Source organism: Agelaius tricolor, unplaced genomic scaffold, assembly GCF_023055355.1.
Source record: "Agelaius tricolor isolate 1412-34295 unplaced genomic scaffold, bAgeTri1.0.p SCAF_26, whole genome shotgun sequence".
Classification (NCBI taxonomy): domain Eukaryota; kingdom Metazoa; phylum Chordata; class Aves; order Passeriformes; family Icteridae; genus Agelaius; species Agelaius tricolor.
Window position 1 is genome coordinate 2,646,448 of NW_027269286.1, and position 13,846 is coordinate 2,660,293.

At 40.4% G+C, this 13,846-nt stretch overlaps 1 protein-coding gene across 1 annotated transcript in view; it reads right to left on the minus strand.

The window, feature by feature from the left end:
• Positions 1-2,382: 2,382 nt before the first annotated feature.
• LHFPL6 (LHFPL tetraspan subfamily member 6) overlaps positions 2,383-13,846 on the minus strand; it is a 137,254-nt gene continuing 125,790 nt past the window's right edge. The window contains exon 4 of the mRNA XM_071448374.1: positions 2,383-3,474. Coding sequence (XP_071304475.1) covers positions 3,356-3,474 — 119 coding nt within the window. The 3' untranslated portion in view covers positions 2,383-3,355. The remainder of the gene's footprint in view (positions 3,475-13,846) is intronic.

Below are 13,846 nucleotides of genomic sequence, written 5' to 3' on the forward strand. Positions count from 1 at the left end.
GTGGCACAGGCTGCTCAGAGATGATCTCCATCCTAGGAGGTTTTCAAAATTGGGTGAGATAAACTCCTAGGCAACATATTGTAGCCTTATGACTGACCCTGCCTTGGGTAGGAGGTTGGACCACAGATCTGAGGTTATTTCCTACCTGAATTATCCTATTGTCCTAAAACAGCTTCTGATAATGAACAGTAGTCTGCAATTATAGGACTTTTTTTCTACATATATATAGCTCCTGTATTAGTTGGGAGTGGCAGAGGAAACTCGCAGCTCCCAGAGTATTTTTTGGAAGTGGACTAAGACCTCTGGGTGGTCTGGAACACAGGAAGTGTATAATCACCCAAAGAATGAGATTTTGCAATAAATTTTGAAATGTGCTTGTTGGGGGAAAACTGCTTAAACAGTTCTAAAATACAGCTTGATAAATTTATGAACAGGATTATGGAATACAATAGCCAGCAATGGCAGGGAAAAAATTCAGTGTCCTAGGACGGTGTGCAAGCTTATCTCTTTTGTTTAGACAAATGCAAGGCCAAGCTCTTCATCTTCAAGAATAAATAAATGGAAAATTAAACATGGTAAATACTGTAAATATTTCATTGACACTCCAGACTGAGAAATCGAAAACAATCTTTTGCCAGTTCAGTTATTAGAGTTTGTAGCTGTGAGGCTTGATAACCATGATAATAAATGGTATTTATATTCTAGTGCAAAATGGATATCAGAACCAAAATGCACAAATAGGGACAAACCTAATTAGGCTGTGATTGCTTTATTCATATCACAGCAGCTGAAGGCTATATGATAAACAGCTTCAAAGCAGGTGCAGCATATGTCATTGGCTTGATTATTAAAAATTGACATTTTATTCAAGCCCAAATTTCAAAAAGGAGATTGTATACAAATTCAGTCATGCTATAATGGTATTGCATTGCAACAAAACCCTAATTTTCTTCATGAAGTAATTGTATAGTTCCAGTTTGTCATGATAAATCAAGCCTGAACCCAAGCATAGGAAGAATCTAAAAAAAGTCAAAGTGCTCTTCACAATGCACAATCCAGGATATAACCTTGCAAGAGTCAAATGTGGAATAGTAACACACATATTTATAGCCAGGTCACAGAAACTTTTTATAGCCAAGCACATTTTCAGTGGAAGGAAAGGCATGTTTCCACAGTAACCCACTGTACAAAGGCAGCATTTTTTGATTGAGATCCACCTGCCAAAGATCTGACTGCAGTCAGGGGAGCCACAGTCAAAATAGTGTTTATATCTTCTTCAGTTTTAATAAAGCAGCAATCCACAACTCTAACAGGTACATTTCATACTTACTGTGAGGACATATGGGGTGCTGCTGACCTTCAGCAGGGTTGGGTATGGTCCTGTGTGCTCATAAGAAGGGATGAGCCTTAAAACCTGGAATCTGGAGGGAAGAGCTCCTGCTTCTGCTGGTGCTGTGGGAAGACCATGTAGGGAGCCAAATCCCCAGAGCATGGTTGGTGTGCTCCTCAGCAGAAGTGCAGTCAGATGAGATGGGGATATTATGGGCTAATCTGGAAGCGTTAAGGTACAATTTTGTTTTCACTGCACAGCACCATAAAGCAAATAAATAGTGCTTAGCCTATAATAAAACTCAATAAAATTCCATTGAGTGATATCAGGATTGATCACTGTAAGCTGACATTGCTATTTCCACATTCCTCTGAAATTCTGCCCTGTGCAATGTACAAAGCACTGGCATGATGCCAGATTTGTTCAGCTCTAAGTGTTATTAACCACCAGAATTGCAGCTGAAACATAGATTGTAACCTAAATATACTCAACAGAAATATAATACTGGGAAAACGGGATCAGAAAAACAAATTTGAAAGGGAATAACATTATTTTAGTTATGATTAAATAAATTGGTTATGAACTTATAAATTAAGTTCACATTGCTTTAAATAAAGAAAATAAAAGATTGATTTTTTAAGTTTTTTAGGTACAGTGCCAGTGTCCTGTGCAGAGAATGCTGCCTGGTAGGTATTTGATCAGAGCTACTGGTGTTAAGGAAGAAAAGGCTTATTTCAGTTGGCTGAATTGGGATATACAGTTTTGTGTGAAATTCTGAGTCTGCAGCAGCCAAGACACAATGGGGAAAGTCTTGCTGAAATCCTTCAGGACACCTGACAGGAGCAGGAAAAAATGTGGAATATGCCAGAATGTCTCCAGTGGCAGTAGATGTCTCTCCTCAGGCAGTGTAACTGAACACTAAATGTGTCTGTGTTTTATGGAGTAAAAGGATACAGCATGGTTATAAAAGTCCTGAGTATTTCTGAGAATTTTTCCGGTGGAGAGTTGGGATAGGAACTGTTTCATCTACTGGCACAACCATACATTGCAAGTATTGATCAAGGAAAAATTTATTTACAGAGATTTTTTCAAATACAAACATAAAATAGCACATATTATATATATATTTTACAAAAATGAATATTGAAATAATAAACATGGTACAGCACAATACAACATCAATGAGCTAAACATAACAGCAACAGAAATCTATGTCTGGAAGAAGTTTGCTGTTAGTTGTACATAACCAACAGAGCTCTACAGTACCGCGAGTGGAATTTCCAATGGACATGAAAATGTCCATTTACTGCATTTCATAAAAAGTACTATAGTAAGGGTACATATGCCAAGTAATTATTTTGCATTTTGTAATAATGCTGAAAACACAGAGTCTTAATAAAAGTTATATAGGGCTGAATAAGCAGTGGATAAATGTTTGGGGAAGAAAAATGTGTAGAGATTATACAAAATACTGATTAAGTGGCTTATTGGTCCTTTTATTAAGTTTAATGTCTAGATTAAAAAGTGTTGCAACACCAAGTCTTAAACCACCAGAGAGAAGTAAAAAAAAAAAAAAAAAAAAAAAGGAGAGAAAACAAAAAGGAAAAGAAAGAAGAATCGCACCAAAAAAAAGTTTCCCCCTCTACTTATTTTGTGCCATGGTCAACATCTGTGCGTGCGTGCGTGTGTGCTTTCGGGAGCGCCGCACTGAGGGGCTGCCAGGCGCTACCCCAGCACGTGGGCGCTGCCCCCCCTCACCAGCCTGTCCAGTAATTGGTGCATGCAGAATTTCACCCTTTGCTAAAGCAGAGTTTTACTTGCTTATATTTTTTTGGAGCAGACCCTGAGCAGGCTCAGGTGAGAGAGCCGGTCCCTGCCCAGCCCGGCCGGGTGGCTTTGCACCTCCCTGCCACCCTGGGGCTGCCCGCCGTCCTGCTCCTGAGAGAAAGCACTTGAAAATTCCTTGTCCGTCGCTGTTGTCCAGCAGGCCCGGGCGAGCCTGGCAGGCCCCTGCCCGGGGCTGGCTCAGTAGGGGTATTGCTTCTGCTTCTTGCCCGAGAAGCAGGCGAGCCAGGTGCACACCAGCATGGCGGCCGCCGCGCCCCCGCCCGTGCAGTAGTAGGCCCAGCCGATGTGGCAGGTCCCTGCAAGGCAAACACAGGCACAAGGGTCAGCGTTAGATGGGGGGAAAGTGCCGCCGCCACCACCCTCCCCTTCTGCCTGCCCAGGAAAACACTTTTCTGAGATTTCAGCCCACTTGTGTGCCCATCTCCAACAGGGAATGCAGGACATAATTCAGGCTTTGCCACTGCAGTGCGGGAATTGGAAGCTGGATGTGGCTGAGAACTGCTGGGAGATCCTAACCCAGGGCATGGGGAACCTGCTCACATCCCCTCACACAGGCATTGACCCTGACCATCCCCAAAGGAGAGCGGCATCAGGGGAAGACCTGTATGGGGGCTGCTGTGGAAATGGAAGCACAAAGCCTAGAAATAAAAAATTGACAAATTTCCCTACCCCTGCTTGAGGTCACAACCCATTACTGAAAAATTCACCCATCTTCTGTCTAATGAGCGTCACAATATGGCTTTCAATCAATTTAACGGCCTCAGCATCTTTATACAGTCAAACTCATCAACAGTAAATGGTGCTGGGGAATCCCATAGTGGACCATAAAGTGATTATTTCCCTTTCAGCACTGTGCCTGCAGTAGGGGAGTAGATCAGGAAAACAGCAGCTGCAGCAGGGAGGAAGCCTCTTTAGACATGTCCAAAAGCAAGGAGATGGCTGTTGCTACTCCTCAGGATTTCACTCCATCTCAGAATCAATTTTCATTTGGGCTGCATCATCTTTGTCCTTTTTGAGTGCTTGGGACTTGTTAGCACTGAGGCTCTTTCTGTGTTGTTGACACCTTGGGTGATATCACCCAGCTTTGAGCAGCGAGTGCTCTCAGTAAGACAAAAGCAGCAATGCAAGACTTCTTTCCCAGCCTTCCCAAAAGCAGCAGAAACCATCCTTCCCTTCAGAGAACAGAAGGTATCAACAGAGTTTCCATCTAGAAATAGGTGTCATGCTGGCATTCTGTCCCAATGGCATCCCTGAGGGCCAGGCTTGAGGTTCAGGCAATTATCAACTCAACTAATCCTGCCTCAGGCACAAGAAACACAAAATATCTGTTCATCTTAACATGTCCAAGGCATTCGCATGCCTCAAGGCAGACAGCACTGCCACTGACTGTTTGCAGGATATTGTCTGGCAGGCTTTGTAAGGAGACATTAGTGGGAGGCAACACTTATGCTCCTGGTCACTTTGAAGATCTCAGGCTGGCACCTCAGCAGGAAGCATAATACTTGTTTAATTTTTTTCTTCATAACCCTCACAAATTTTTATTTTAAAAATGTTCAGTGAAACAAAGATCCTGATGTGATCAAGAGGACTTGAGGACTTGTGGCCTTGGCTTGGGCTCACTATCCTCTCTCCTTAATGTGCTGGAGCAAATAGAGAGATTTACTTGGTTTGTCATCTAGTTGTGCTCTGTAGATAGCACCATTCTTGCCTTCCTTACAGAAGACTGCACAGAGAGTCTGACTTCCTGAAGAAAAAGGCCATCAGAAACCCTGGAGAGCTGTCTGGTGCCTGGCAATGTCCCTGATGCCGACATGTGCCCAATCACTCAGCAGTCTGTAGAGAGACCTGTCTCTGGGCCACCTATTGCTTTGTCTGTGTACACACCCTGTCCTTAGCTTCTGCTGGGAATTTCAAAAACTGACTTAAGTCTCTACACCAGAGGTTTAAACTCACTGGATCACTTTGAAAATTATCATGTTTATACCAGAGTACGGTGTGCTACAGCATTTCTTGTGATGAGATGGACTCCATCTGATAGGTCTTTTTAAATTGTGAAATATTCCAAAAACTACTAGAGAATTTTAAGTGCAGCTTGAAAAAGTAAATTTTTCTCATCACGATGTTTCCAGGTAGAGAAAATGTCAAAATACTACTTTAAAAAGAGCTTGAAGATTAACCTGGTGTCACTGCCCAAAGCTGTAACCTAAGCAGGACAGAATGAAGTAAATTTGACCTTTTTATATGGTGTGATTTCAACTTTTGTACCTCGGCAGTGGGAGAGAGTATGTGTGTACATATTAAGAAGAAAGAACTGTTAAATCTGTGCCAGAGATGTGTTCAACAGATATAACACATACATTCACTCTTGGCTGAAGAGAATAACATTCATTTCTCCAGACCATGATCCATTCCCCAGGGAAAGGACCCAAAGGACCACTGCCCTACTTAATGCTCTGAGGCACAGCAGGCAGGCAGCCTCTTGATCTAACAAATGCAATGTGGTTCACAAGTGTGAGTTGGGTCAAGAAGAGCAAATGAAAGAATGGGAGAGCAGGAGAATGGATGAAAGAGCTGGGAGCTTGACCTTACAGCAATAATAACACAGCAATAAACCTGGCCATTATTTCCAGCCCATGTCAAGAGCAATGGGAGGCCTTGGAAAGAACAGCTTGATCTGTACTCGGATGATGCTGAGCAGAACAGAATTTCAAGCTGCTGTGCTGAAAAGGAGCCTGCAGCAGGGCAGGTGTCTGAAGGTATAGGACTTGGCTATACTTTTCATTGCAAGTATAGTTAAGGATGGATACAAGACCAGAGATAATCCATCTCAAAGGTACCCATTGCAATGAATGCCTACATCGCATAGCCACATGTCAAAATAAAACAATGACAGGCATTTTATAACCCTATATTACACAAGGAGGAAAACATTTTGGAGTTGTTTCTGCTTTGGTGTTCTCATTTTACCACATGTACGGCCTATTTTAGTCTACTGCATCCTAAAGAAAGATTGTTGGTTATCAATAATTGGGTTACAGTTTTTGTAAAATGACTTCTGCTTCACATTGATATGAAACACTCATTTTAAAAGTAACAGAAAGCTTTATAAAAAGCAGAGTTGAGAAGCTATTACTGCACTGACACCAGCAGGACTAGTTGTGTTTCAGTGGTAAGCAAATGTTGAAGAGATTTGCAGAAATGAGGCTTAAATTCAACCATCAAATAGAGCAGTTTGCATTCATGGAGCCTGTCATATAAAAGATTAGAAATCCAGTACTGCAGTTTCCCTTTTTTTTTAATGTCAAAGTTCTAAAATGAGAAGCAACACTACCTAAATACTTGATAGAATTAAAGCAGTTGTTGAAAGCATGTCAATTTTCACACACACAGAAAGGCACAAAAGCTCTGTTGTTTCCGTGAAAGATGCATTGGAATACACACACATACACACACAAAAAAAACCCAAAAAAACCCCTATATATATATATATATATATACACACATACACATAGGTAGAGGAGTCCCCATCCATTGAGGGTGTGGAGGTGAGAGCAACAATGTGCACATGTTCTTGCTCCTAAGATGGGCTGATCTGAGTTTGTGCCAAAGTAAATTCCCAGCAGCTGAAGTGCTTTTTTTCATCTAATAGAGATGACAAGCATCACAGCAGCTTGCTTCTCTGCACAGAACTGGTGTTGCTTTAAACAAATCAGTCTACACCTGACAGGTCACTATTGAGGGAGAAGCTGTGGCTTCAGCACTTCAGCACTTTGTTAATACTAGATTTTTTTTTTTTTTAAGAGAACATAAATAATTGGAGCTCTTTGTTGTTCAGTGAAGCAGGACTGTCCAAGTTGGCTCAGAGAAGTTTGTAGCCAGCCATTAAGAACTTTGTTTTCACCTTTGTTTTACTGGGATTGGCAGCAAGAGAGTGTCAGGATGAGCACTGAAATAACAGAATAATGGAGCTTTCAGCTATAGGCATGGATGGCCATTTTCCAAGCAAATAAAGAAATGAAAGACTGGAAACATTCCACTCTTTCTTAAGAGGATTGAGAAAAATCATGTTTCCTGAGGACAGAGGACAAAAATTACGGAGAGCAAGGACACTGTCAAAAGGAGATTTACAGAAAAGAGTCCCATGGAACATAAGACAGTATTTACTAAATCAAAAGAAATCAGTAAATATGGAAAGGTAGTTTTGCAGTGATGAATGGGCTTACTAAAAAGCACTTCCATGTCTTTTCCTGATTTCTAATGTGATCCTTGAGGCCAAGAAATGCATCCCCTTGCTTCCCTCCTCCTCTTGAATATATAGGCAAATAAAGATTAAGACAAATTTGGGAGTAAGTAAAATTTGGCAACAGAAAATATGTAGATACTTGATCTACCATGGAGCTGTGCCAGGATCCAGTTGCCAAAATGTAATTTTACCAGGATTTCTATTCATGATGTCTTATAAATAATTATCACATATAGTTATCAAGGTCTTGGAAATAACATATGGTTTAATCTAAAATAACCAATAATTGCCACTTATGAAAAAATATCCTGAATATGAAAGTATCTTGGATGCAAGCCTGTTAATTGCAAGACTTAGTATCTTAAATATTTGTACCTTTTTTGCTGTTAATTTTAAGACTATCCTGGACTCACAGTCTGGAGTACTTGGCAAACTCTAATCAATTAACCTTAAGTACAGCCTATTTTCCAAGTTGAAGGAGAAAAGGTTTCAGAATTAGCCACACTGTAGAGAACAAATTATATACCTTCAAAAATAAAACCTACAATTTTTACTTCCAAGAAGTTGTGCAGGAATTCTAATTAACAGATTCAAAAGAGAGTACAGTACTACAGAGAATGTGAATTCACATAATCAATCAGGGTGTTGGAAAAGTAGTCAGAAAAAAAAAAAAGAAAAAAGTGTGATGCTAAGGGATATACTGGGATTTGGAAATTTGAAAGACATAAATGAATGTAAAAGATAATCAGCTAATTAATAAGAAGTTAAACCTATTTTGAAACAAAGCCAAGATAAATTAAATAGCTGAAGACCTTTTTCTTGACACAGTAACAATGAAAAACTGTCATGCGAAATCAGATGCAAAAGCAGGAAAAGAAGTTTAAACTTGGAATGCCTCCAGAAAGAATTAAAGTAGTTAAGTGAAACAAAGAAAGAACACTATATAAGGTAAAACTGCAGCTCAGAAAACAGCCTGATACAAAATAATGAATTCAGTGGAGCTGGTTACTTTTTCTGTTGCAGATATGATCTTCTCAACGGATTTAACTTTTAAAAAAATGTATGATTTTTTAATGCATGTATTTTTTTCAAGCTATTTTGGTAACTTAGAATTGGTCTTTACTAAATGCATAAAATTTCATAAAGTTCTGAAGGGTAAAAAGTGAGGAAAAAAAAAGCCAAATTGAAATTTTTTAGTCTTGCTGTATGTAGACACATATACATGATCAAATACTCCTTTCTTTGGAGGATCACATAATTTTGTTTAATCAAACCTCAAATTTGCTGTAGGTGTGCATTTATCATGGAGCAATGAAGGAGAAACCAATACCCAGTGTCAATTACAAAGCTCAAATTCCCAGGAGCAAATAGCTTATGTGCTGCTAATGAGGAGGTTTCTTAGCCTCCTGCAAGATGTCAGCAGAAAGCTCATCTAGTTCAGAAGTGAAATCAATTTCCTCTCTCTTTGAACACACACAATGCCAAGATTCACACTGGACTAGTACCCCAGACTTCTCTCTTCAGAGACTACGAAGAAGAAAAGTCACTTGTGTTGTATTTCCTCTTAAAGTAAACATGTAAAGTACAGCAGATGAACCATGCTCAGGTAGCTCCTATTTTTCTCCCTTTCAGCTGGGAAGGGATTCCAAACAACCAGTTCAGTTGCACTTTTTGAATAATAAAGAGTACCAAATAGTTGCTCCAGGTGGTCTGAGTCCCTTTCTGGATGCTGCTTCCTATGTCCACTGACTGCAGAAGGTTCTTGCATGACCATGTCTAATTCTGCCAACAAAGGTATGAGCCTTATAATAGGATGATAGAATGGACAGGGCTGGAAGGGACCTTAAAGATCATCTACTTCCACCCCTTGGTTGTGGGCAGGTACAAGTTTCACTAGACCAGGTTGCTTAGATCATCCAACCTGGCCTTGAACACTGCCAGGGATGGGGCATCCACAGCTTCTCTGGGCAACCTATTCCTCACCACCCTCACAGTAAAGAATTTCTTCCTAATATCTAAACCTAGATATTAGGTTTCAGTGTGAAGCGATTCCCCCCTGACCTGCCACTTTGTGCTCTTGTAAATAGTTTCTCCTTATGTTAGACAGAATATATGTGGACCTTGATATAGTCACCAAAAGCTTACAAAGATTTAAGAATGGAAGCTGTTTGGGTAGCACTAAAGAGGAAATGTTTCTTGATGGAATACTTCCTTTACTAGCACGTAGTTTACTCAGTCATTTATCTAAGAACTCAGCAGCTGCAGCTCAAGTATGCTTGTAAAGGTTGTGCTCAGCCCCAGTCAAAAAATGAATGTGTGAAATCTCCGTGCTGTTTGCAGAGGATCTGCAAACAAGAAAAATGCCTTTTTCAGATAGATTGCTTATAGAAAAACACCTTTGAATATTTTGCTTTTAATAGGATACTAACAAATTGTCCTCCCTTCTAAATCCTTTTCTTGATACTTTAGCACTCAATGTCAACACTCAACCAGATGCTGAAATGATGCCACCTAAGACAAATTAAATAGTTGACAAAGCCTTTTTTACATCCACACTGCTTTCTGCTTTCTTTTCAAGCTGTTTTAGTAACTTCACTGTTTGCTTGGAAAGTGCTTTAAAGATCATTTAACATTTCCACAGCAAAAGTAATTATCAAGGCAATGGTTTTCTTTAAGATATTTCAAGCCCTCTAAAAGTAGCAAAAGGGAACCTTAATAATAATGATTTTTGAAACAAATATCCATCACAAGAGAAGTTCCTGAGAGCTTTTGAGGCCAATCCAGCTGCTTGGTTAGTTCAGGATGGCAGCCAGGCTTTTATGCTTCTCTCTAGATAGTGACTTTGGCCAGGTGTGCCCTTTCACAGCAGTCTATACACAGCAAGCGAAGCTGTGTATTTGGAGCTATCAGCTTTGGTTGCTGCTGCAGCTGACCCCAGGTCAAGGATGTCTCTGACCATGAAGGAAGAGATAGAGCTACTGTATTTTGTCAAAGAAAGAAAAAGTATCTGCCAAGTAGTTCCAAAAAAGTTCAGTTAAAAACAGAGTTTATCTTAAATTTCATGTCTTCACTCTCCCTGGCTAATAAGTACCTAGCATCACTTCATACATCTGGTGGCTGGGAAGTGGCAGCTGGTGGCTCATGATGACATGAATCATCTATGTTTCAATAAGTGAATCTTACTCTAGATAAACATTTTGCTGTTTGGGCTCTTAGGCATTGGTCTTGTAGTGCTGTTTCACCAGATGCCAAATTGAGCCAAGGCTTGATTTTGTGAGTTAAATTGAGCATGCCCTGACCTCTCTGGGACCTCCTGTGCAACTTGGCTGCCTCTGCACCCATCACAACAGAAATCAGCATGTAAAACTGAACAGTTTCCACATGCATATCCAGGGAAATCAATGGACAAAAATGAATTTTCACACTGATTTTTAGACTTTCAAAACCAATACAAATGTGTTCACGTGTACACTCACATTGCCCCTTTAAAACAGGCATGCAAGTTGAGATTTCTTCACACAGCTTAAATATGCACAATGTGGAAGATTTTGCAAATGTCTAGTGCAGTCTTCACTATTGTGCATACTTTAACCTTAATGCAGAGTCCCTCACTTTAATGAATTGCCTGATAAAACACTCCTTTTCCATCTGTTTTCTTATGTATTACATTTAGAAATGAAAATAAAATGGTATTAGTGCCTCTAGCTCAGAAAGATTGAATGTGTCCTATATGATATGCCATAATGACAGTTACTTTTGGGAAATTGCCTGCTAATTCCTTTTGCAGAACCAGGGATTTTGTAGATCTGACTCACTTTTACACCCTTCAGTCAGCAGCTCCATCCTGCTATGCCACGTCACTGCTGCCCTGAATGGGCCCACAGGCAAGTCCAGGGTGTGAATAATGCAACCTAACAGTAACAGTTTGCGTGGTGACAAGAGATCAGGGTGATTTTGATCCATCCTCAGTGAAAGGCAGTCCCTCTGAGCACTGCTCAGTTCCTACTCCAGTCTCCACCTCAGGCACTGTTAGCCTGTTGCCAAATTACAGGACAGACTTTGACTCAGTCAATGAGCAAGCAGCTGTGCTGGCTTAAAACATAAACATTTCTTTTTTTCTTACTTTCATTTATTTGTATTGCCCTATTTCTAGAAGTTAACACCCTAAAACAGTGGTAGAAGATTTCTCCTGTTCATAATCTAGTGTTTCAGTGAGAAATCTGCTCCACGTGTGACCTGTGATCCAGATGGGATGCTGCAATAGGGAGCGGGGCTCCAAGACCTTTATAGAGGTCATGCTGACTGCTGGGAAGCTGGGAACTACAAGCAGAGCAACACAGAACAGACCTATCATGGCCTTGGCCTCTCAACAATATTTGCAAGAGGTCATTTGTCAAAGGCCTAATCTATCAGTGGGTTTCTTTTCATGATGGCAAAACCATACTTCTAGAGAAGAGCAGGGAGCAAGCCCCTCTACAGGTACACAAGCCTCCTTATGGAGGTCTTTATGGTGTCTGCTTATGGAGGCTATTCCCCATGCCCCTTTGCAAAACTGCTCAGCTATTGAATGTAATTTAATCAACAAATGGAGTTGTCCTTGGCAGGGTATCTTCATTTGAAGAATAACTCCTCTTTGTCAGAGATGGAGCTTTACAACCATTTTTATTTGATTGAAAAAAATAGCACAATTAAATACGTAAGTGTTTAAGTGAATCCTTTGCACATAGTTTGCTTAATAAAAATCAAATAAATATCAGTTTTTAAAGAGAGCAGTAAACTGCTGGGTATTTTACACTGTCAGCTCAGGTTTTCTAGAAAAGAATACTCAAATCCACTTAAATTAAAGGCATAGTTATTTTTCCTGCAGCCTTTTTAAGTACTACTTTGGAATCTACACAGAAATGTGTGTGTTTGGCAGGGGTGGAGTGAGGGGTCCCTTCATCACCATATGGGCCATCTCAGCACTATTTGGAGTGCCTATTAGTCTAATACCTTTTCAGAGTGCCTGAAGATATGGCATTTCTTATCTAGCACACCCACTAAATATTAGTCTTTTTTTTCCTGGGTTCTTAGCATTGCTATTTATTTATTCTCTCTAGTTATGAGCATGTTATGGGGGCAGGAGTTTGTCATGCTTTCTTTAAGCAAAAGTTTTCATTTAATTATTTATTCTAGTATATTTCTGGTTGACATTACACATCACAGTGCACAATTCAGCTGCTTCTCAAGACAGTTTTTGCAGTCCCTCATCTGTACCTGCCTCTTGTTCTTCTTCATCCTCCTATAATATAGATTGCAGCTCCTGGCTTTTATTTTCTACCTTCAACCTCAACCATTTTTCCCCCTGACTTTTTCTAAGTCCAGAACAAGCATCAGTGCAGAACCCCCACCTTTGCTGGCTCTGTGGTCAAACCTGTTGAGCTTTGATCCTCTCCCAGCTGCTGACACATGTTCCCTGTAGCCCAGGCTGCAGCACTTGCTCTGCCATCCTGGCAGAGAAGGCTGAATGCTGTCTGCTGATCAGCATTCCTGTGAAGACTTCTCCTTTGAGAACAACCAGGAACTGAATTATCCTCTCTGTGTCATCCTCACTGGCACCCACAGCAGAAAGGGGTGCAGGACCAGCACTCCCATCATCACCTTTTCTCTCATTAACAAACCAGTGCAGGGCTCACAGCAGCTCAGATTTTCTGAGAGCAGATTTTGAATGCAGCATTGTTCTTCAGACAACCCATTTCACAGGCTCAGGAACAAAAACCATATCATTACAGCTTAATCAAATTAAATATTCAAATGAAAGCAATAATTACTTAAATTTGTCTCGAGACTTAGTAAGATTAAGTCTTTGAAACATCATTTTTGGCCTGTAGGCTATAATGAGTATGCCAGTCCCTAATGATTCAGAAGAGACCTAGAGGGTTGGGGTTATCACCAACCAAGAGGTATTTATGGAAGACTAGCAGCATGGTTATTAAATGGCCCTCGGACAGTACCTCTTCTTTACAGACGGTTTTGATAACACACCATCAAACAGACACTGACATTAAGTAAAAAAAAATCATAGCCAAGCATTTAAGTTCACTGCCAATGTACGTGGAAAGATGTTTAGTGGCAGGGCTGCCTAGCAGAAATCACTGCAGCAAATTTCAGCTCTCATTATGATCTGTTAATTAATGTGTTGACATATGATTGCAGCAGATCAGTGAGACCAGCGCTGCTGTCAAGTCTAGGCATGTGTCACACAGGGACTGTGTGCTCCAGCTCCAGAAAACACAGAGAGGATTCACAGTTAACGCAAGACTTCTCTTGGTCCTGCGTACCTGGAAGGAGAGCTGTCAGATGACATTTTTTACATTGGTTTCTTCACTGAATTTTAAGGCAGAGTAACTCAATTTATGCAAATATCTGACTCATGAGTCAAGACT